Genomic DNA, 24,696 nt, shown 5'->3' on the forward strand with positions numbered 1-24,696 from the left:
TCTTGGGCTGATCTGGTGCCAGCCGCCTCCACGCCATCAGCACGTATCAAGGACATCAAGATGGCGGTAAGCTGCAATGTGCAGGCCCAGGGTGGGGTTTTTTCCTGTCTCTCTCCCATCCTGCCCTTTCTCTCTCTCTCTCTCTCTCTCTCTCTTTTTTTAATAGGCTGAATGTTCCAGGAATGCTAACAGGCTCCTGTCCTCTTGTCCCTCTGTGTCATTGCTGGAGTGAGCTCTCTTGATGTTCTGTTTAGACTCCTAAGTAAAAATAGCTGGCAGAAAAAGGAAAGTCCCTAAAAATCAGAGGAGTCACCTGAGAATCCCTCAGTATAATGGCTGTGATGGGGGATATTTTTCCTTTTAATCCTGCTTAGTGTGAATTGCCAAGGAAAATGCTAGACTTGTGCCCGTTCCTCTGTCTTTGCAGTGCTCAGAGGAGCCTGGAAAAAGATTTGGGCTTTTTACATTATTTTTTTTCCAGCTAGATTTCTGTTCATTTTTTTTCTCTGTTAGTGAAGTTTTCTTTACCTTCTTTTTCCTGAAAGACACTGGGCAATGCAAAAACTAATAGGATTGTAGCCTCTTGCCCCTCTAGAAAATGAAGCCTTCATGACAAAAACAGAACAGGAGTGTGAGATTTTTTATAACAGTCCATGTAAACTGCTGAGGTGGCAGTTTGATCAGGGTGAAGTCTCTTTGATTTTTTCCATAGAGGACAAAGCATCATCCTTCCTTAGTTCTCTGCATCTCCAAGAAATTTACCAGCAAATTTAGGGGGTACTATCCTTGCTGTCCCAAATGCTCTAGTTTGAAAAAGCAAAACCCTCTTGAAGAACACATGCAACTTGCCACCCTTTTGTATCTGACAAAGCCAAGGTCTGGCCTTTGTAGGTCACCTCTAAATTGGCTGTGAAGTTTAGCTTAATGCAGTTTACCTGTGGAAAGAGATCTAAGATGATCTGATCTACTTGCTTGGCCCTATTTCCCCCTCCTCATATAACCCCTCTACTATTCTCAAGTTCTTAATCCAGGTTCTTAAAATACCTTCTTTAAGAAATTGTTGCTCTCAAATGACAGCACAAGGTGCCATTCAGTAATAAACACCTAGTTTTTCCTAGTGATTTTAATTTGTTTTCAGGGAGGCCAATCACACCAGGTGCCATTCAGTAATAAACACCTAGTTCTTCCTAGTGATTTTCATTTGTTTCCAGTGAGGCCAATCACAAGTAAAGGGTCTTTGGCCGGGTAATTCAGAATCACAAGTTTCTTCTTTGTTGTAGGATTTGAAAAACAACCAACTTTAGATACTTTGTGTTCTGTCTCCTTTAGCAGTCGGTTCTGTGTAACCACAGGATCAGAAGTGTGCCTTTCCCATTGAATGGAAACTGAAATGCTCCTGTAATCTCAAGAGCCATTTAGTGTGAGAGGTGGCACTGGTGCTTCCTGGAGACGAAAGACATGAACATCTGGATAGGAACCCCTGTTCTCAGGGACCAAAGATGTGTGGTGGATACTTCTAGAAACTGCAGCACTGTGTTCCCACACAGTAGGAATTTGTATTGAGTGTTGTTTTTTCTGTTGCTCAGTGGGAGCTCTGAACAGCTCTGCCAGTTAGCTCTCTACCACTGAGCCAGTGGGGGAACCCTGGGAACAGCTGTTACAGGGATGATGCAGTGAGTAGGCTGAGGTTCAGTGACCCCCATGAACTCTCTCTGTCAGCTTGTCCTTTCACACCAGTTCCTACAGTCCTGCTTGCCAGAGGTTTCCTCCTTTGTTTTTTCTGTTAAGCAAGCCTACATATTAGGACATGAGAAGAAACAACGTTTCTGCTAGAGGTTGATTAGTGCCTCACAAGCAAACAATTTAAAAAAATGTCTGCCCCAAACCCCATTGTGGAGATAAAGACAGCCATGTGCCCAGGGCTTGGAAGTGAAAGGCTGAGAGGTAACATCCTGTAACAGAAATAAAGGCTAATAGTAGTCCTCTTTCTGCTGCTATCAATGGCAAAACTTGTCTTGATTTTAGGAGATGGGAAGGTTTAATTCCCTTATTTAATGAAGGCAAACCTGCCTTTTCCAGACTGCCGCAGTCCAGGGAGAGGGGGTAGAAACTTAAATGAGCCCTAAGGAAGGTGCAACGGGATAGCTGAGAAGACACGTCATGGTAGTGTGTTCCAGCATGGGCTGCAGTTCTGATTTGTGTACAGCTTTGATGAGTGTTTTTCTCTTCCTGTGCCTCAGCAAACAAGCAGGGACCAAGATCCACACTGGGAGAGCTGAGAGAACTCATCAGTTAGCACTTGTGCATCATTTTGGATGTGTAACTTTGTTGTGCCTTAGGCTATCGAACAAGCTGCAACTCGTAGCTCACCACCCACTCTCTGTGGTGATGGGCACTAAAAAAAATACTTGAGCAAGAGAACACAATATCCGTTTTTATCTTTTTCCCTCCCTCTCCCTCAGGCGTGGACCTGAATTACAGTCTGTGCCCTAGAGGCAGAAGGTTTCACGTCTCCCTGTGGGCAGAGCCAGGCCTTGTTGGGGCGGGTATGGTTTTGGATGGAAGCACAGAGGCAGAACGGTGGCCAGTGATTAGAACAGTGGCCAGTGATTAGCCTCCTCTGCACACAACCCATCTCTGCTCTCCCTTTGATCACGCTGCTCGCTCAAAACTAAATGTATCTCTCAACATCAGGACGTTTTCTTTTTTCCATCTCGTTCTTCTAGCAAGCCGGCAGCTTGAAGCAGCTTTCTGGTTCCACGTGCTTCATAAAGAGAGGTGGTTGAGACACGCCTGCAAATACGCTAGCGCGCAGGCAGATGAAATTTCCCCCCCGCTGCCTGGGCCTTGCAAAATACCGAAAATACCCTTGGGTGCCGACACGCGGCCCCGCCGCTCCCGCGCCCGGCTCCCGGGGCAGGGCGGCAGCAGCTGGGACCGCCGGGCCACGCTCCGCAGCCCCGGCGCGCCTTCCCCGCCCGCGTCCCGCAGCGCCCGCGGGCAGCGCGGGGCGAGCGCCACGCCGCCCGCGCCCGGCAGGGGGCGGCCGCGGCCCGGCCGTGCGGCGGCGGGCAGGGCCGGCCCAGCGGAGACCTGCCCCCCGGGCTGAGGGCAGCCGGGCCGAGCGAGGGCTCTGCCCGCGCTCCCAGCCCTGGCTCTGCCGCGGCTGCCGCCCCTGCCGCGAGGAGTCCGGGCATGCCGGTCCAGCCGCCCCAGTATTCGCTCTAACAAGCCACCATAATTGTTTCCCTTTGCTTTAGCTGTGTTGCCCGCCCTCGCACCTCCTGGGCGCGCAGAAGAGAGCCTCGGATCTTGCCCACTGGCGTCCTGGTAGCTGGCTGGCTCAGTGCAGGATGCGAGTGTGTCTAGAGCTCTCATAAGCTGTGGACATTAAAAGATTTCAAGGACATTTCCCCCCATTCATCCCAGTTATGTCCCCGGCTAAAATAGGTTAACGGTGTCTAATTAACCACTGCACATTGTCATGCTGCATAAAGATAGCATCCTGGCCGTTCTCTGAGCCCTGCTACTTTATCTCCATTTAGATCTCCGTGGTACTCCATTAAACGAGAAAGAAACAGTTTAACACAGATGATGTCTACATTAGAACGGCCTTTCACCCTTCAGCACGGAAGTTGCATGCAGCTCCATGGTGGCTCAGCTGTGCATTAGGGGTGTGCGTGGTGGGGAGAAGCCTCAGTTTTGGGGGTCAACCCTCTCTTATTAATGTGGAGGGAGGATTCCTGCTGGCCAGAATGGAACAAAGACAACACTGAGCAAGATCATATCTATATGTCCTGCCCCAGGACACAGCTAGAAAGAGGTATTCTGTACAAGAAGTTACATGGGATCTGTTGGGGCCTTCTGCCTAGCTTCTCAGCTATTCAACACCCAGGAATAGTGAGGGGGTCAGCAGCTAGCCAAAGCCAGAAGGAATATTTGGGGTTTTGGATATGTTTGGGAGCACAGATAGCCTTGCAGTAAGAGGGAGTTTTAAATGGAGTTGTCCGGGTGATGGGGTCAGTCCATTATTATTTGACCCTCCAATGCTGTGGGCTTATTAGAAGAAACAAAAGCAACAGAGGTTTGCTGTCACAAAAAAATGAGGATGGCTGGTATATAGTACAGCAGAATGCATTTCTGAGCACTGCTCCCAGGATTGTATTGTTTTGTTTGTCCTTACTTGAGTGGGTGTATCATACACAATTGTTCATACACAATTGCTCATTTTGTAGGCACTTGTTGCAGCCCCTCCTGGGCAGTGCCTTCTGCTGCAGCAAGCAGACCAGAGCAGTGCACTTCTTGATGCTGAGAATGTAAGCGTAGGAAATGTCTATACTGGCTTGAGTCTACATTTTGGTTTCCTTCATGTCTGCTATCACTCATGACTAGAAAGCTGTGACCTTGTGGTGAATGAGGAGGATGCTGTGTCTCCAGGCCTGGTATTGCTGATGAAGGAAAAATTGGTCACAATATGATGCCATAGGCACAGAAAAGCTGAGCCAGTTCTCAGGATGGGGTAAAGCAGCGTGATAACTTCATAAACAGTGCCTGAGGGACTTTCCATAGCACCAGGAGAACAAAGAGACAAGCAGGTGACTGGTTCTGCAGGAATAGTATCTCCATGTATAGCCTAGTCCTCAGCTAAGCTTATGGAAGAGACAGGTTTGAGGTAGGGCACCTTTTAAGGATCTGTTAATTACTTTCTTCCATTACTGCCTTGAAGTAGGGACACAGGGCACAGGGCAAAGTGTGGCTCTAGGTTACTTTATTAGGTAGATTTATGTAGTGCAATTGGGCCAAAAAACCTAAAAGATTAGTCAGGAATCAACCAAAAATATTTAGTGATTTTTTTTCCAGCTTGAAACAAGCAACGTAAAAGTAATTTGACATCAGACAAATTGAAAGGAACCCTTCAGGTTCAAGGATCCATTAAAAAAAATCCCAAAGGAAATTGGGTGGTTGGTATCTTTTTTACCTAATAGTTCAGGGAGTATAAACACATGTCATTCCTTTCTGTGCTGGAGAAGTTTCATACTATATTTTTTGATATATAAGTTGTTTATCCACAACTTATCAACTGGTTTGGAATGCCAGCTTCCTCAAATATTGCTATTCCAAATAATGTATTAACAAACATATCTATTGCAGTTATGACTGGAAGCAGTTGTCTCACTTAAACAGAACAGTCAATTTCTAGCTCCTGCTCTAGAGCTGTTGGTATTTAAATGCTCTGTATAAGCCACAGTACTGTCAGCATCAGTGTCTGGCATCACCCACTGCCACCTTCAGTCCCTGTGGCATGGGGACTGGGGTGTTCTCCTGTGAAGGCTGACCATGGGGCTTTAGCTTGCCCTAGAGAGAGGAGGCAACTACTGTGTTTGACAGGAGAATGTTCTGACACCCAGGCTCTGGGATTAAAAGGGTCATATTCTCCCCTCCAGGTTTTATTGATTTTTTTCTCCCCCAAATTACTGTATTTTCCAATATAGTGCAACTATTTCATAATGACGTATTTGCTTGTTGACCTGTTTGAAAAAGTCATTTTCTAAAGTAATAAAGATAAGTTGAGAAACTTTAAGTCTAAGAACAAGAACAAAGTAGTCTCTGCCTCTAGGACTAACATATGACGGACTTCCTTGTGGGCCACATTGGTATCTGTCATGACTGGGAGCTCAGGAAAAAGAAATGGAAATTGCTTATGAGGATAGCAGGATTGATCCTCTCCTGGGAAGTATAAACATGTGGAGTGTTTCGCTCCTGCCTGGCGACAGGAGACGTGCAAAAATCTAAGGAGTGTGAGTACTGAGGAAAAGAGAGTGTTATTTGGGGCTGGGTTATTACCAAAAGTTATGGGATTATGCTAAGAAGGGGTTGGATTGATCCTCCAGGAAAACCTCTCACTGTGCAAGGCTGTGCAAAGCCATTGCTTGGGATGCTTCAGCTCAGTGAGGGCAAGACTCTGAGGACAGGGTGTAGGAAACAGTTCTGTGAAAGCAGAAGGGAGGTATAAAATAGGATAAAACTTGCATCATCTTTCCATCTCTGTCTTCTAGATGCTAAACTCCAGTGAGAGCAAGTGGTGGGCTCTCTGAAGCCACGCCTTTCTTTCTCCATAGTATCAAGGGGGTTCACAGACAGTGCTTTGCACTACCACTGGGGAGAAGGATGGAGCTGGACAATTACTCCTCACTGGAAGTGTTATTTTCTAAATTCCCCAGCTCCATTGCACTTCTGCCTCTTCTGATGAACAGAAGGGTGCAGGTATAGCTGAAAGCCCAGATGCAGAGGTGACCTGCACAGCTGCAGTTCTGACTGAAGCAGTGGATATTACTGGGCTCAGATCACTGTTTCAATTTAATCTTCAGCTTCTCACAGACCACAAGCTCCAGGGAGAGCAGTGGAGACAAGAGGATTTCTTCTCATAGATAGGCATCCTCTGTGCCCTCCTCCTTGCTCTTATAAGGTTATTCACAGGAGAGCTAGATGAAGACCATAACCTGCTAGAACAGAAAGCAGATGAGAGAAGGCCTGTCCCATCTCATTCAAGTGCTTTGAAAGTAGCAGTACAAGGCAATGAAGCCACTTCTCTTACATCTTGGTATAAGTACATGTGGTAGGTGAGAGACCCATGTGATCTTTGTCATGGCACCCTGACTTCAAGGTAGGGGAGAATATTTATTCCCAACGCAAAGAGATGAAACTTCACTCTGCAAAATGGCCAAAGCAATCAGTGAGTGATGGAGTATCTGCTAAAAAGAAACCTGGCATTTAATTAACTTTTCAAAGTGCTGGTTCAGCAACCTCCATGTTTTACATTTTGAATATTGAACAAGCGTCCCTAATCGGGACTGAATTATTCTGGGCTTGCTGGGGTGGAGAGCAAGGGAGCTGCCATTTACCCGTGCCTCCCCCCACCACGTTATTATTATGAACTCCTGTTAACTCAGCCAGATCAACTCTGATTTACTGCAGTGACAGCATGTCTGACCTGAACTTGTCCAGATCAGGTGGGGCTCTTAACTTGCGAATGCAACCAGATAATCTTTATGTGCATCTAGGAGAAGGAAGGTCCTATTGATCTCTCAGGGGTAGATGGACAAAATATAGCATCTTCTTCACTCTGTAATGTGCTGACCTCTCTACTCAGGTAAGACAAAGTTTACCTGCAGCTTATGGCAGAGAGGATGAAAAAGTATCTGAGAAACTAAAAAAAAAAAAACCACCCAGGAAGCGTGGCTCTTGCTGTATCTGGGCATGGCTGTTGTTTTGGATCCAAATGGTTCTGCTTCAATCTGATGCACTCAGGGACTTTGATACATGAGTTTAATGGTCACTCAGAACTCTTTAAAAAAGTGTGATGCATTATATTTGAACCGGTGTAAAAACTATTTTGCATAATAACAGTGATATAGGGAAAGGTGCAGTTTTAATTTTTTCTCTAGACTTTTCTAAGCATAAGCCTTTCCTTGTCTTGCAGGTCAGGAAGAAAGCATGCAGAAGAAGTAGAAGAGTAAGTTCCCATTGCTGCTAAGACTTCTTCCACAACTTTTACATCTGATTTCATGGAGAAGGGGCATGTTACTCTAAGCACCAGTACACCAAAATCTGGAACTTGGGAAGGGTTGCATGAATTTGTCAGGTGTCCTGGGATATGGGGTAGGGCTGGTCTCTCTAGATTTCCCTGAATATGGAGCAGATGGTGGCTCTGTCACTCCCATATGACAGAGAGAAGGAAAAGTAGAAAGCATCTGCTTTCCTCCCAGACCCACCTCAGGCCCTACTGTCTGTGGCCTAGGATTTTGTCTCAGGTGCAAGACAAATTGCTCAAGCAGTCTAAGCTGACATTTCTGCTGAGTCCAGCAATGAGGGGTATGGAAGAAGGTCAGTCTGCAGGCTAGGCAAACTTGGGAACTTTCCCCTTGACAGCCCACGAGGCTTGTGGAGAGGAAGGGGACACAGTAAGATATCTTTCTGGGCTTGCAAATGAAATTATTTTTTCCTTTTGTTTTTCTGCAGCCATCGTCTCAGACAGCAGAGCCTGGAGGCATCAGATGATGGAGGAGGTAAGGTATCATGTACTTGACTGCAAGAAGTACCTTTATACATATCTGGGAGTTGTCCAGTGAAGGGACCAGAGGCATCTTGTAGGAAATGGCAAGGAAATGAACCACCCTGGGGGAAACAAATGTGAGATCTACTTATGTCTCCTCAGCTGCTGAATAAGGGAGAGAGAGCAAAGAAGATGGAGAGGAGGATGAGGAAGGGTACCTGTAATCTAAATCTGGTTCTTCATTTATACAGAATGTTCAAGCACCTTTGGGAAGAAAGAAAGTGTTGAGGACATGCTTTTTTTGTAGGATTACCTCCACATGGAGAATAGAGCACTGGGGCAAAAAGATAGCTAAAAGGGCAATAAAAGATTAAAAGCAGGGAAATAAGTATTTGCTGTCCCCTAGTTTAGGTGAGAGTGTGCTCTACTTAAAGCCTCTCTTGTGTTTTATGGTAACATCTTTGTCTTGATCCTATGAGGACAAGTGCCTACACCACTGTCTTGGGATCTCTGACATGAGTAAGTTCTTAATTTTTTTCTCCTTGCCCTATCCAAAGATCATAGATAATAAGCAAAACATAGACACTGGTGGGTAATCCTATCCCACCACTGTACTGACTGCTGTGAAGTCTACTGGACTCCTGACTTAGCACTAGCTTTCCTTGTAGTATATGTCACCTGCTGTTGTAGGACTGATGAGCCAAGAAAAATCTCAGGAAAAATCCACAGTATGAATTTTAAGATAATGACTAGAAAACTGGGAAGCATAGAAATTCATTAAAGTCTCAAGGAGCTACCTCAGTTTTCAAGGGCTAAGAATTTTTATATCGTGTATAAAAAGTTGCATCTGTAAAATATCACCAAGCATCAGAAGAATTACCAGGAGTCACAAAGGATCAGACATCATGGTTAATGAGATTAAATGAAGACTTATTTGGGTCTTCCAGACAGATTAAGCATTGCAACATATGACTGCCAGAAGTGGCACGTTTATAGCATTGGCATCTTCAAAATAGACTTAATTTTCCCCCTGGGAAGTTTCTTGGGGTTCTTAAATTTCAACGTATGTCACTGAGGCTCGTAGTCTGTTCTGAACAGCTCTTTGACTGTGTACATGCTGTCCTTCTTTGTTGAACCTTGGTCTTGTATTCAGAGTATAGTAACTTTATTTGCTCACCAGGCATCAAAATGCTTGCTACATGTTTGCAGTATGTGACTTTTAGTGCTCCAATACGTTGGGTAATAAATACAGAATAGAACTGATAGAGAATGTGGTACAAAGACATGGTAAGTCCTCATATGCTTCACTTACTTACCTGTGCCTAAGCTATGATTACCAGGTGATTTTGGATTGGTTGCAAACCAGAGTTCAGTTCTGGATTAAATCTATCTGTTAGAAGAAAGATCCCACTAATCTGATTATGGTTCCTACCCAGGCAGTTTCTGGAACAGTCAAATACAGTTGTGGATCTAATTTGCATACAGAAAATCTCTAAATGGATCAGTGCATTGGATTCTTCCTGTCCTGTTTCTACCAGGAGTTAACCAGGAGTTAAGCGGTCTGTTCTGTTCTCCATGTGTACTCAGCAATTGCAATGAAGAAAAGTGACATAAACAAAACTCCAGAACTTGAATAAAATTACTTTTGTAAGTGAGCAGAAAGATACAAATAACTGCCCAGTGCAGAAGGCAAGGAATAGCCTACTGTGGCTGTACAGTCAGGTGAGCTGTATCAGCCTCCCCTTTGCACAGAACTGCACCTAGGCTTGTGTTCTTAACTGTAACAGTAAAGCTCAGATTCTAAACACAAACAAATCAAGATGTTGGTGTATGGATCCCCAAGGATGGGTCACGGTTATTTTGTGCTGCATAATGTGTTAGCTTGTACACCTTAATATGAACAGGCGCAGCTGCGTAATGATTGTTGCTGTCAACCAATAGAGTTGGATCACTTTCCTTTAACCTATTAGAAAGCTTAGCTGTACCATTCCATTAACATTGTTTGTCCCCCATCCAACCTTTTTATTTGAAGAATGAAGGACAAAATGGTATGCCCTTAAAAAGGTATTCTTTTGTATTTGAAATGTGCTCAGTTGTGATTATTTATAAGGTACTAACACTCAGAGGCTCAGAATTTGAAGTCCTTTGGAGAAAGTGTTAAAAAAGCATAGGCCCTGAAGAGAGGCCCACAGTTTGGTGTGTGGAGAATGCAGGGAAGGTTGTATGCCCAAATGGAGACCTTTGGGCTTGATACTCCTTGCAGTTGTAGAAATAAAAGTAGAATTCTTTGTCATTCAACCTGTGCATGAAATTGCACCTGATTAGTCATCTCCATGGGCATTTGGGAGAGGACAGTCACTTCTCAGATTGTGTAGAAAGACTGAAGTAATATGGGAGACTGTAAGTAGGTAGACCAGACAGGGACATGCTGGAACCATCTGCAATTTCACCATCCTTTGCACAGGGAAACCCAGAATTCTGTGCAATACAAATGGCTGAAATACTATCAGTGAAGTACCTTGGCTCAGGTCGTGCTCAGAATTCATTTTCTCTAGTTCATATTTCTTATTTGTAGAGGCTAATCCAGGACAAGAGAGCCACTTTAAAGAGGACCCAGTTTTGAGTTATAGGAAAGCAAAGACATATGTTTGACTAAAAGCACCATTTGCTCCTGTAAAATTCTAGGCTGGAAAGACTGCTTTGAAAGAATCCAGAAGCAGCTCTGGTGTGTCTAGTTGATGGATAGTGGGGTTTCCTACAGCACTGAGCTTAGTGCCCATCCTCCTGAACACACACTGGTACCTGCTATCACACAGGCACAGTGAAGGGGTAATGCACGTTTGCTAGGTGGATGTGTGTCCAGCTGAACCTTGTCATGGGGGATCATCTCCTCTGACTGGCGAGAAACCTGCTTTAGCAGGATTTAATGCATCACAAGTTGGGGAATAATAAACCTTCACAAACAACAAAAAAGTGTTTAATTCCTAAAGGACAGGCCTAGTTGAGTCACTTTTGGCCAGGGGCAATTGGGGGCTTAATGCTGTGTATGTAGCAATCTGGGCAATCTAAGAGAGAGGAGTTTAAGGGTAATTGCTCAATTTTCTGTCCATGTCAACAGGGGAAATGGGCAGCAGAGACTGAGCTCTGTATGGCAGGGAAACGGCATGAGATGGGAGATGCGAGACTACCAGTGGAATATAGAAGTGCTATTTGCAGAGTACTGCTTCCTTTTCTGTAGCAGCCAAGAGCTTCTCCCAAGTGCAGACTGTTCTTTGTCATGAGGTGGGAGGGAGATCCGAACAATCAAGTTCACACTGAAGGGCTTTCTCCTACCTTTACTCATTTCTCCAGCAGAGCAGTAGAATCTCTGCTTTGACTTTGCTTGGGTATTTAATTTGGCTTTTCTCTGCTTGTGTGTCTCTGGCATGCAGCTACAAAGGGCTGTTTCCTGTTGAGAAATGCTGGCATTATCCACCCCCCCCCCCCCACTCCCCCCCCCCCCCCCCCCCCCCCCCCCCCCGCCCCCATCAGCAATCTGCTTTGTCCTTTTGGCTGAAAGTTTCTTTGTTGTCCCTTTCTTGTCCACCAGTTCTGCACTGCTGAGTTACACTCCCCCAGATGCCTGTCTCCTCAGTACATTGCCCTTGGATTTTTCTCCTCAGCACCCTATGGGGGTTTGTTAGCTAAGGTTGTCATCCCTCTCCCAGCTATCCTTCCCCCATAGACTATTGCCCAGTTTTCAGAAGTCCCTTCCCCCTTCTCTCTTTTACCCTTGGGATGCATAGCTCCTAGAATAGGGCTTTTCTTGGAGGATTCGGGATGTTATGTGTGATTCTCTGTCTGCAGGAACAACGGCTTGTTATTTTAAAGCAGATAGTGTGTGTGAATGAGCTGATTGAAATGAAAGCCTGACTATGCTACACAGACAACCCAAACCTGACCTGCAGGTGAGGAAAGCTGCCAGGAAACAGTCACTAGATCTGTGCCCTCAAGGCAAAACCCCTTCCTGCCTGCTGGGAAGTCTCCTCAAGGAAGCAGAGATGATGATTAAACCTCTCTATACAATGTCAAACCTCTAGAAGGACTCCTTACCCTTCTGGCATGTGCCAGCAGCTCCTTTGCATTTGAACAGGATGGGAGCCCAGGCTCTGTGCACAACAGGAGCCATGGAAAATATTTTAATGCTTCATCAACAGTTAATCATGCTTGCTTGGAAAAAAAAAAAAAAAAAAAGAAGAAGAAGAAGTGGAAAAAGTGGACACATGCCTTGGGCTCCACATCCTTCTTGGGAGTGATGTCTGTCAGATAGGAGATGGCTCTCACAGAATATCTGGCACCTGGAATTCACAGCCGCAAAATACCAAGCAGCTCTTGAGCTGCATGTGAGATGCACCAATGATGAAATTGCTCCAAACAAAGCTGAGAATAGAGTGCAGTGTGGGTTATTGTTGGCTGTATCATTCCTGATGATGTTTGCCAGTTGCTTTCATGGTAAGCTGCTGTTCTTACAGAACACATCAAGTGCTGGTAGATTTCAGGGGTTGCAAGCTGCAAGGAGTTTGTGACAGAGGAAACAGCTGCATTGGCTCAGCACTAAGCAGAAGGATAGGAGGGGTGGAATTTACAGGGTCAGGGAGATAGCCAGTGGGAACTTCATAATCTCAGGAGGCAGTGATGGAGTGGTTTGGGGAGAGCTAAATAGAGAAAATTTTCTGAACATCAGTGAAATGCAGATGGAGTGAAAAACATGGTGTTTCGGAAGCGGTGTGAATGGGCTGAAGGTTCCTGGGCAGAGAGTGACTGTGACTGCTGAGTTTCTGAGCTTCCGTACTGTGATTGTATGTGGCTCTGTCAGCACACTGCAGTCCTCCCCTTAACTGCTCCACTAATGCACCACCTGGAGTCTCTGCAAGAGGTCAGTGAAGGTTCAGCCTGATGGTTTCCCCTGAGCTGTTGGTCCCGACCAATTCAAACTCCTCCAGTGACTGCTGGCATTGTGATCTAGAGCCTCTGGTGTTCAAGGAAAGCTCCCTCCTGACAGCCACAGTGGGCAGCGGGAAGCAAAGAATATGTCCCAAGAGGTATGTCTGAAGTCCAGCTGGAAGCAGCAGATCACTGGCCAAGGAGCAATGGGCAGCTTAATTGCGAGGGAGCACAAACAGCTTGTTGGGGGATGAAAATGATGGTCTGGGTAAGCATCTTCCATCACTAAATTCTGTGATATGGTAGATAAACAGTCATATTGGGCCTGTGATAGCTGAGTCTGTAAGTGTAGTTGACAGACTAGGTTTACCTAAAATACCCTTTAAGAAAAAACTCTTGAAAGATGATTACAGAATTGAGACACCATCATTTAAAACTGCCTGGGGCAAACTCCTTTGAAAATTGCAGCAGTGGAGGGACAGAGAGAGAACTGCATAGCCTTTGATTGTAGTGTCATTCCCTCAGGACCGTCCCCCCTCCCCCTCAGTTTCTCATCTGATAAGAGAGAGAGCAGCAGTAAGATTCCTCATCTGTCCTTATGAAAATCTGATTCTGAGTGGCTCTGATCAAACCCAGCTGGCTGTCAGCAGCGGTGGCCTTGTGTGGAGGGAGGGAGGCTTCTGAGGAGTTGCTGGATGTGGAAGTGTCATGGGTGCTGCCGATCAAAGAGGCATTTTTTAATAAATATATATAAGAAAAAAAAAAACACCTAAGGATTTAGCATAAAAGAAATGTAGTTTGTCTTGTTTTCCAGCATAACATGAAGAGGATGAAATAGAATCAGACACACTTGCACCCAAACGTACTTCCACGGGAGCATCCTGAGAAGCTGCTTTCCCTGCCACAGTAATGTTCTAATGCAAAACCACTCATCTCCAGCATTATTGAGGAGTGCTTTGTGTTTCTGAGTTCACCAGACCCTCCCTGGCCACCTCTTACCTTCTCATCTGCTGCCCCACCACCTTCTGATTATGTTTCATCAGGGGAGTATTGCAAAGGAACAGGGAACAGCTTTTGAAAAGAGGAAAACAGATGTTACTGAAAAGGAGGGCAGGCATAGTACTCTGTCAGGGAGCTGTTGGTAAGGGCAGAAGGTGTGTTACCACTATAAATGCTGATAACCTCAGGAATATGGTGGACTGCAGATCCTAAGCCTAGTCAGTCTCCAGTCTCTCCTGTCTTCTGCTGCTGGTGCACCTGTGCATTAGGAGGTTCCTCATCTTTAAAGCTACTAGTGTCTGGTCTTACTTCTTGCACAAGACAAGACATGGATTACTGCCAGTTGAAGCCCTGCACGGAGCCCAGCAACTTGTCTGACATGGCTGCCCTGTGCCCTGGCTGCATTGCAGCAGTGTCTCTCTTCACACGCCTCAGGGGTTGAAATTGGTCAGAGTCTTTGTGTCAGTAGCAGCTTTGGAAAGGCTGCAGTGGCCTGTCCCCAGCAAGCTCTCAGGTGAGGAAGAAGCCATGCCACTCCAAGTGGTCTGTGAAAGCACAACACTATCACAGCAAGTAGAGTGGACCACCTGACCTCCCAGCCAGTCCTCCAACTAGCTGACAGTGTCATCAGGGCTTGGTGGGTGAAGAAGAAATTATTTTGTCCGATGTGCCTGAAAGGCAAGGCTGGAGGGTCAGTACTGAATCTGCTGCATGACCTCCCCTAGATCCCATGAAAGCTCTGGCACCTAGGCTCTGCGTGGCTTCCCATCACCTTCCCAGGTTGTGCTGTTACTGTTCTCTGCTCAAAAGGGTGCTTTGGGTTGTAGGACACTCGAGTTATCTTCTCCTTGTCTCAGCTACAGTGCCCTAGTAGCTGTTGTGCTGCCTGTTTTTCACTTCACTGTTTTCTTCTCCCAGCTGGCTTATCAGGCAGGTACACTGTTCCGTATTGGCCTACTAGGAGGGCATTTTCAGTCAGGGAAAGACATCCCTATGAAATTAATGTTCAAGCAGCCAAAGAAGTGTTCTTTATCCTCTCCATTTGCCTGCTGCTCTCCTGAGAAAGCTTCCAAGAGGCTTCAAGCTTGTTTGTGTGTTCAACAGAAGCTGTCTGTGTCCCTTGTTTCTTATGTTTTTTGAAGATTTTTTTTGCCTGTTGCTTTCCACTTTTTTTTTTTTTCCCCTCCATTTTCCCACTTAGAAAGAAAAAAATTATTTGTTGCATGGAGATGTGCTAATTAAAGCCATTTTCTGGTATTTGGTTACTGAAGTGTTTGATGTCTCTCTGACAAGACCATGAAATGCATGGAGTGTCCACAGGGACAGAATTTGCTGAACACGGTGCTTTGTAAATGAGGGGACATAGTGTCGCAGCAGCTCATGAATATGAAACGCCCATGATGCTACCTCAGTGGACTTTGGAACACAGATGAATCCTGTCATGTGCTAAATGAGACCAATTTCTTTCACTTAACTTCATCTTCAATCAGACCTTCTTCCATTTGCCTGTTTAAAATTCCCCAAACGTGATGCAGAAGGTAACTGCATTCGGTAAAACAAAGTTTGGCAGCAGCAGATATATTGTAATTATTTCAGTTTTACATTTTATGGGCAAGCAGCTTAAACTAAAGTTAGTTTCATTCTTATGCCTGCTTAGTGTTAAGGGGACTGCTGGCTCCAGAGGCCACTACCCTCTTTGTGTTCTCTGGATGTGGTGGTATGTGGATGGGGAGGGCAGCAGGGTCCCCACTGCTGGAGTGTCTATTCTGAACTGGCCTCTGAAATGCTCACCTAGTTGGGGGAAGTCAGACTGTGTGAAATGGAGTAATTCTTTTGCATGTCAGGGTGTTGGCTCAGGAGTCTCTTAAAGCAGCTCAGGGAGAAAGGGGCAACCACAGTGCTGACTAACTGCAGGCCTAAGCTGGGACATGGTTTCTAGATCCAGCTCTGCCACTGATTTGTTGCCTGACCTTGAACAGATTCTGTCTGTCCCCACTTATGTACTGTCTTGTCTCTAACAGAGAACTTGGTTCTTTGGGCCTAGGACTAGATCTTGCTGTGAGCTTGCAGGATTTTAAGGGATCCAGCTTGCAGGTGTTGCTACTAAACCAAAGATCAGCTCTGCCTGTGAAAGAATGGCAGCTCACCAACTTGCAGGAGCAACTGGGTATTAGGGTGGTGCAGGTTCTTTTACCTCCTACTTGTTGCTTTCTGTGGTTGTCTTCCCCAGCTGTCAGTAGGTTATTTGCTAAGAGGTAAAACAGGTGATGGTTACTGCATGTACTCTGACAGGAGTACATAAAGCCCTCCTTTGTGACTTTAAAAGCTGCTGTTCCTTGCTTATTGTTTGGCTATCTGCTTGTAGCTTGAGTCACCCTCAGTCTTTCCCCTCCATCTTTTCCTACTTCCATGCACACATTTCTGACTTATGCTAGTCTTGCCATGACTTAGCCATGAAGCATTTTTTGTGTAAGACCTAGTTCAGTCCAGCTATTGTAATAAAAATATTATTTTTACTTATATGCTGGGACTTAGATGTTCTGAGGCAATCTGTTTGGTGCTGTATCTTTAACTCCCTGATATCCAACATTGGGTACTGGTGTCTCCTATTCTACCATAACTTCTGCATGGATACACTAATTTTGGTTTTTGTTTTTGTTTGTTTTTTTTTGTTTGTTTGTTTGTTTTGTTTGTTTTGTTTTGTTTTTGTTTTTTAATCTTGTTCACCATTACCTGGGAAATGGAAGGGAGTTTGCATTTGTCATCTAGTATTGGATGCTCACTCAGCATTTCACAACTCTACTATAAGCAGTTTCTAAAGCCAGTATCTTGCTTCTTTATGGCCTGAGAAATCCATGGGGAAAGTCTTTCTGTTACTCTGTCCCCAGACATTTTGAGCCATAAAGAGAAGCATCATCCATTCTTCTTTATGGTCACTGCATGCATTGAGTGTTTGTGTTCCTTCCTCCATCTTCTGTTGCAAACATTAATTTCTTCTGCTTATAAAACACTACCTGATGTGTCTACTTATTCTCCCCTCTCTTCAGCTCAAATGAAAGCAGGATACTCACTCTCGAGAAGGAGAATATAATTTTTAGGAGCACTAACTCTGGGAATGTTATCTGTCAGATGAAATGGAGATTCAGAGGAGTTCTGTCTAGGGGAGACTGGTTGAGGGAGGTGGCATAGTTAACAGTAACTTGCAGTACAGTGTTCAGAGGCCAGCTGGGAGACAAAAGTTGGTAAAATGGTTTGTACTCAATTTGTTTCTCTTTTAAATTTTGTTACCAGTAACTCAACTTTTATTTTAATGTTTCTTGTTACTAGTATCATATCAGTTTGTTCTGATTTAAAAGTCTGCAGGAAAGGATGTGAAAGTGGTAGAACAGCTGGAGCTGTAAGATTTTCATGTTGCTTTTGAGATTTGCCAACCGTTTTAATTAAAATTGGTTGATATTAAAGACAATATGTAGCTGCTCTCTTTTCCAAAATGCAGTTGAGTTATGCAGCCTCCCCGCAACCCCAAACCTAGAATTAGACTGCAGAAAATAATTTTTTGTTTCCAGGTTTTGAAGCCACCCCTTCTTCTCTCAGCTGCAAAACATTTCCTTTTGTAATGCATGGGCCATTTGTTCACTTCATTGTGGTGACCTGGAATCTGTGAAGGTGTTCACTTTTGTACACAAGCTGCTTCTTAGCATGAAGATGCATTGTGCAGTCATATCTAAGGTTTACTTCCATGGGCGCTGAACACAGACAGGAGTGCCTGGACAGTTAAGTATTTGTCAAGATTCTGCACCAAAAACACAGGCTTATGGAAAATGATCTGAAGCCCCCACACTTAAAAGGAGGGTAGATAGGATGGTCATAGATCAAAGCACATGAAGAGGGTTTGCTATGGGAGGACATGGTTCTGTGAACATTTCTGCATGTGCTAACGTTATATGTAAGTAGTCTCACTGCAGCTAATGGGAATATTAAAAACAGAGCTTATGCCTAGGCTCTTGCAAGCACAACAGCATGCATGCCTCTTGCCCCTGCAGCTGACATAGTGCCATGACTTGGCTGTGTTGCCAGAACTTACTGGAAAAGAAAAAAAAAGTGTCCTAAGAAGAGCAATGAAAACAATTAGGAGGCTGGAGACTAGGTGAGGGGAAAGGTTGGCTCCTTGGTGATAAAGTGAGAACTGAGATACTTCTGGGATTGTGGAGAGATGGCACCATGGGAATTGGCAGAGAGAAGAGGAAATTATGAGTAACAAGTGAAATAAAGACCCAAATACTTCAGGGCTGATTTGCCACCCATAGCAGTTAGCCGGGGGAGCTGGTATTTTCTTATAACTTGTGACATTTTTGTTCTGTTTCCTGTCAGTTCCTGACAGTCCTAAAGGGCATTGCGGCTGCCTAGAAATGGACAAATCCGGTGCACTTTGCAGGAAGAACAAGCATGCACTGGCCTTAGTTGGAGGGGCTGGCAGGAGTCCCCAGAGCGTTTGCAGCTCTTTCGTTTGAAATATTTGCAAAATGTCTATAAGATATTGCAGCTTTGGATTTCTTTTGGAAGGAGTTTCTACATGATTGTCTAGTTTTTGCTAATACAGTATAGAGGTAGTGGTCTGCAAGGGGTTTGGAAGTCAATGGAAGTCAATGGCAGTGAGATCTAATCAGCACTGGAGAATCCAGGAGTCTTCAGGAACCTGCAAAATGGAAGGGACATCACTGAACCAGGCTCTAAGTTTACAGTTTTTTCTAATGCAAGAAAAGATCAACAAAAGGAAAAGGGAACTGGAATGAGTAGACCATAGAAATAGTTGCCAAAACGAGCACCAAATGAAGAAATTAATTTCCTGCAAACACCTTCCACATTTCTGCTGTAGAAAGGATAAGGATCTGACCTTCTCCTGCTACAGGGAGTACTGCTTCATGAATGAGGCCTGATCAGTTCCCAAGTAGCTCTTCATTTAGTTGTGTTTGCTGAGCAACACAGTCTCCTGCTGAAAAGGGTAAATTAACTCAGGAGAGATTAGACTGTTTCTCATTCCCATGCTCTTCTGCCTGGGCTTCATAGGGCACCTCTGCACAGTGCTTCATTCTTCCCCTTGGACCAGTCTCACCAGTCTGTTCCCTCCTTGGTCTTTTTTGCTTATATACAGGGACTTTCTCTCACATTATCACTGAGCAGCTTTTACCAGCTGCCTCTACATGTCAGTCTGTCTGTCCATGGGGATGCTTTTGTCTTGTAAATGCATTTTGTTACAACTTTTGCCAAGAGCTGGGAGCTTGTGCAGGGAAGAGCCGGCAGGATAGCAGCTTCTGTCTATGGTCCCTACAAGCAGAGGGGGAGGAGATCTGTCCCAAATACCCAGCGACACACTGGTGGGGCATTTCTTGCACATGCCTCCTCCCTCTGAGGGAAAGTTTGGGAGCCTGGGGCCTGTTGCTGCAGTTTCCCTGCACATGTCTTTGGGAAGTTTGCTGTAGTTGGAGAGCCACTCGGCAGGCACCTGCTCCTTGGGCGGCTGGGGAGCTAGAAGGCACAGCCCTGCTGCAGCTGGCCAAGCTGTCACTGCCTTTGCTGTGGCCAGGCTCTTGCTGCAGCCCCTGTCCCACTCAGCCTTCTGCCAGGCAGCCAATTAGTGAGGAATCCCACTGTGTGGCCAGCTCGGAACGGCCACCTCGCCCAGGCCCCGGCTGCCCCGAGCCCTGCCGCAGCTGGGCCGGGCTGCCTCCCGCCCCGGCCAGGGTCGCTGGGTGGGCATGCGGCAGGGAGCGCAGCTGAGGGCCGGCAGAGCTCTGACAGGCGACCAGACATGGGGCTCTTCAGGAAGACCCTGCCCGGAGCCCTGAGCGCCATAGGTGGCAATGTGTCTCCAGCTCCTGAATATTCATCTCAGCCTGGGCTGCAGAACGGGGCAAAGCCGGGCCCAGACGCTTGCTGCTGTGCAGCAGGAGCCTTGCGTTGTGCCTTCAATTACTTGCCCTTCTCTTGCACCCTCCTTTTATTTGCTCTCTCCATCTCTGTTTACAGCACTTCATCAAATCAAAAAGCATGCAGTGCTATCAGAGCCTTGCTCCTTTAGCAGGATTCAGTGTACACCCAGTTCTTCCTCCTCCATTCTTGTGTTGCTAGCATCTTTTTTAGGTGGAGTAGCTGTAGTCCTTGTGCTGGGAATAGCCAGTGACCCAGACAACAGCTATTCCAGGCTCACACTGTAAATAATGGAAAAGTTTATGATGCCACAACTAGATGCATATTCCCTTCTCTTGTATCTGCTAGACCACCAGCACTTCCTTCCTCAGCTATTAGGAAGGTCACAGGTCTCTGCACAGCCTGAGACTCTGCCCGCAGCTCCTTCAACATGTAGTTTTATATGGCTTCCCAGTTTCAGCTTCACACTTCATTTCTAACAGAGTCTAGGTGACTAGCAGCTGAGCTGAGCAAATGACAGCACATCTCATAAGAAGCAAATTCTTGCCAGTCTTAGGATAATGGCATGTAGGCAGCAGATTTTAGTGCAGCTGGCTTCTTTCAGCTTCAAGGTTCTGTTCAAATGCATGGTCCATGGCCAATGGAGTCCTACCCAGTCCAAAACTGCTCCTCTTGCAGTATTTCTTTTGATCCCAAGGTTCAAAGCTTGATTGCCTTGTTTTAATATTAAACAATGTATTTTTAATCGTTGCTAAATAACTCTCTTGTGTTTTCCTCTGAAAAGAAACAGGTTGTTTTATATCTGTGAAGCAGGGGAACTTTTGTCTCTAGTGAGAGGCGAGCACAACACTCCCCACTTACTGCTGCTGCTTTCTCTTGTTGCAGACATTCCCGTGATCCCGGACTTGGAGGAAGTCCAGGAGGAAGATCTGGCCATGCAAGTGGCAGCTCCCCCCAGGTAAGAGCACTGCCAGGTGCTCTTGAGGCTCTCATCAGCAGTGCGAAATAGCTGGTGAAATTCAACTCCATCTTATCTCTTGCTCTCTGGATCTTGCCATTCAGCAGGATTTGGTGCTGTGTATTGTGGCAGCAGGGCTCCATGCTGAACATCGCAAACTTTTTATTTCCTGTTACCCAGAGAAAGCAATTACTGCACGTTCTCCCTCTCAAAAACTTAAGAGTAACATATTTGATGTTGCAAAATCAAACTCTCCAAAGTGAGGCACTGATTGGAGGTTGCCTGTGTAACCTCAAATGCCTCCAGTACATATGCATTATCACACACATTTAGATTGTGCATGGTCATAGGCTGCTTTGACCTCCACAGGGTATCCTTTTGACTCAAATGTCTAGTCAATTTGCTAAGTACAATCCTGTTGTTTGAATGTGTTAACAGAGTAGTTTTGGGGTAAGCTCAAGGGAAACCAGCAAGTTTTAAAAAGTCAAAGTTTTGGGGGTTTGATCTCAAACGTATCAGGAAAGTCTTCTTTCCTCTGTTGGGCTTATTGCTTATCCCAATCCCAGACTGGGATTTCTTTTGACCCTTATTTGAAGGGGTGGGATATCTTACCCCTGACCACAGATGCCTTTGTCACAAGTATGGAATAGTTATTGTAATGAAATAGCTGCTAATAAAAATAAAGTACACTTAATAGTAGTAAATAAAAAAATTCTTTGTCACTCACCAGAGTTAATTTCCTTATTTTCTCTCTTTTTTATACTCTCATCTGCTCCTCCTGTATCCATGCAACAGAGAAGTAGTTTTCATGGACAAACACAAACATAAATTACTATCAGTCTTTTCTGTAGTATTTCATCACCTGTGAAGGGAAGCGTGGTATGACAGTTTGTTACCCCCCTACACCGTGTTTCTCTTTGAAGGCTACACTTTAAGAAATAGTATTTGATAGCTGCAACTCAGCTCAGACATGGAAATCACCAGGTCCCTAGTGTTCTGTAGCTTGCATGGGAGGACGCTCAGAGCCTCCTTTGCTACAGCACTGGGGCTGTTTGAATGTTCATTACGTTTCTGTTTTCTTTCTGGCCCTTGCAGCTAGTCTGTGGATCTCTCATGCGGGCTTCTCTGAGGGAGTCAGTGGTTCCTCTACATTGTATTTTTATGCACAGGCACAGCCTGACACACAGATTTGTTCATGTGTTGAATGAGAGGTGCTTCTGTCTGGGGACATCCATCTCAAGAGTCCACATGGGCAATGTGGACACTTGAGATGGAGGTCACCAGACTACTGTTCATGCTGTTCTTCTCATCAGATGCGCTCCCACGCTTACCCAGGCTTGTACTTTGACTCTTTCTGGTTACAGTGTGCAGGTCAACCGGGTACTGACCTACCATGATCTGGACAAAGATCTAATGAAGTACGCTGCCTTTCAGACTCTGGTAAGTACATGTTGCTATGGGGTGACTGATGAGACTCCTTTGCCTTCCAGGCTGCCATCATCCTCCACAGTGATACTCAGCTGCATAAAATACACAGCCCTATTACCCAAACAACTTTCAATCTGCCTGCAGCACTGTTCTTATGCAGCTTTTGTGCTTGTTTGTGTCAGTAAATAGTGTTGGTATGGTATCTGCTATTCAGATGAGGCTTCTGCTGTTCTCCTGGATAAAGTATTTGAGGCAAATATGCCTATCTCTAGCAAGACCTACCTGGTGAAATTATGGTGTCCTCTTTCTCACTGTCTGTAAAACTGACTCTGCGTGTGTGTTCATAGGATGGAGAGCTTGACCTGAAGCTTCTCACCAAAGTTTTGGCTCCAGAGCATGAACTACGAGAGGTGAGACTTCCTTTCATGGGAACACCAACAGAACAAAAGCTTCTTATGTGTCTTAGACTGTACTTGACAAGTAAGCCTTTGCTGGTGGGGTGGAGGAGAGAGGTGAGGAGCTCATCCAAGCTGATAGAGGTTTGATTTCCCCAGCAGATTATTTTAAAGTTATATAGGGCTTTCTCTGTGTGAGATTATGGCATCACTATGACCGGCCTTTTTCACTATGAAAGAACTAGTAGGGAAAATGTGAAGGGCTTTGCACTGTCACAACTCCCTGCAGAAACTGTTCTGGTGTGTATTGTCTTTTGGTAGCCACCATGAGCTCTAGGTCATCCTATAGGGTGGTACGGAGATGAAGGCAGAAAGCATTTGGGGTTTTGGGCAGAGGGATGTTTCAAAGCAGGACAGAACAACCTCAATACACCTGGGCAGGCAGGAGCTCAGGACTTGCAACAAAGGCTTTCTGCAGCTCAGAATTGCAGATGCTTCAGCAGAAATGCAGAAGGGTGCAAGATTTTTATGGCTTCTCTTTATTCTCTGCCTGGAAACATGTGTAAAAAAAATCTGCCTTTTACAGAATTTTGGAATGTGAATAATTCTGTCAGCATCTTTAAATTGTAGCAGGGATTCACATTTCATTCTGTCTAGGATTCCTGTTCTAACCAACTGAATCCGAGACTTCCCTGGCTGGGAAGCAGTTGCTGTTTAGTTTCTCTCTTTGCTGTTCATCTTGAATCTGTAGTGATGTTCAGAGACCTTTGTGTGTCATCATAACGTTTCAGCATATTTGTCTTTTTCCTCTCGGTAGGATGATGTCAGCTGGGATTGGGACCATGTCTTCACAGAGGTGTCCTCAGAACTAGTGACTGAGTGGGACCTGGGGCAGTCTGAGAGAGAGGACCTCCTCAGTCTGCTCTAGAGCACTGGCACACAAGACATCTCCTACATGCATTCCCTGTAAATAGTTTAACACTTCAACTTTCTATTCACTTGTTTTTATTTGAGAATTTATTTTAGACATGAAAATAAATAGGTCTGTGCTTAATAGGAAAACTGTCTCTGGAGAAGTTTTGAGTGTTTTGTAATAAGAATCTTTATTCTCAATAAAGATTAAGAATTCTGAACACAATACAATGTTTATTTAAGAACAGTAACTTCCACCTTTACAGATACCTACAACAGTTTGAACTTTCCTCTGTGGAAATGCAGCCTCTCTGGAATGGACCATCTGACAGTGGAGTGTGGTTTTCAGTGATGGCTATCAGAGAAGCTTAGGCTGGTATGATTTGTTTGCCTAGGACCATCTGCCTCACAATAGATGCTACAAGTTGTCAGGATATCTGTTTTACGTTTCATCCTGCAGCCTCCAGCCATCCCTTGCTAGTTTAACCTCTCTCCTGGAGCATTACCTTTGTATTGACTCAGAGGAAGCAGTGTCACCTATTAAACCACCAACACCACTTCATACAGTACCTCTTTTCCCTTTAGGTTTCCCAGCTAAATTCTGACCAGGCCTAACCCCACTTAGCTTTTGCAATCAGATGAGATCACAGCCTGAATGGAAATAGCTTCAGGCAATAGGTAGTTTGCAAAGAAAATACTGTTTATTCCATGCATGTGAAAGACAGGAGCCTGCTGCTCTGAAACAGGGTAACTCCCTGGTGGGTGTCTCCTTGGAACCAAGTAAACCACTCTTTTTAAAAAGTCATCTAAAGAAAAATCCATTTAGCTGTTAATACTTTGTCCCCATGGAACTGTGGTCATTATTTGCAGGAAACAGTAACATTACTCCTAAGCCAGTGTCCTTCAAAGCCTTGTCCTGTTGGATAATCTTGCTATAATACTTCTGGGGGCAGTGCTGGTGCTGGGAGGAAGGCTCACTGTGCTGTGTTTCTTTGCTGGTTTGTTTGGTCTAATAGAGCACTGGATTCCCACTCCTGTACTGACAGCAGGACAGGTCAAATAATTCACTGTGAATTCAGTACTCTGCAGAATGTCAGATC

The 24,696-nt window shown here is 45.1% G+C and overlaps 1 protein-coding gene across 2 annotated transcripts in view; it reads left to right on the forward strand.

Moving 5' to 3' along the window:
- IFT43 (intraflagellar transport 43) overlaps positions 1–23,740 on the forward strand; it is a 44,380-nt gene extending 20,640 nt beyond the window's left edge. For both annotated transcript variants that reach the window (XM_051621905.1, XM_051621904.1), the window contains 6 exons: positions 7,481–7,513; positions 8,020–8,066; positions 20,789–20,861; positions 22,226–22,301; positions 22,637–22,699; positions 23,502–23,740. In XM_051621905.1, coding sequence (XP_051477865.1) covers positions 7,481–7,513; positions 8,020–8,066; positions 20,789–20,861; positions 22,226–22,301; positions 22,637–22,699; positions 23,502–23,612 — 403 coding nt within the window. In that variant the 3' untranslated portion in view covers positions 23,613–23,740. The remainder of the gene's footprint in view (positions 1–7,480; positions 7,514–8,019; positions 8,067–20,788; positions 20,862–22,225; positions 22,302–22,636; positions 22,700–23,501) is intronic.
- The last annotated feature ends 956 nt before the right edge of the window (positions 23,741–24,696 follow it).

Source organism: Apus apus, chromosome 5 (genome assembly GCF_020740795.1).
Source record: "Apus apus isolate bApuApu2 chromosome 5, bApuApu2.pri.cur, whole genome shotgun sequence".
In the NCBI taxonomy this organism is placed as follows: domain Eukaryota; kingdom Metazoa; phylum Chordata; class Aves; order Apodiformes; family Apodidae; genus Apus; species Apus apus.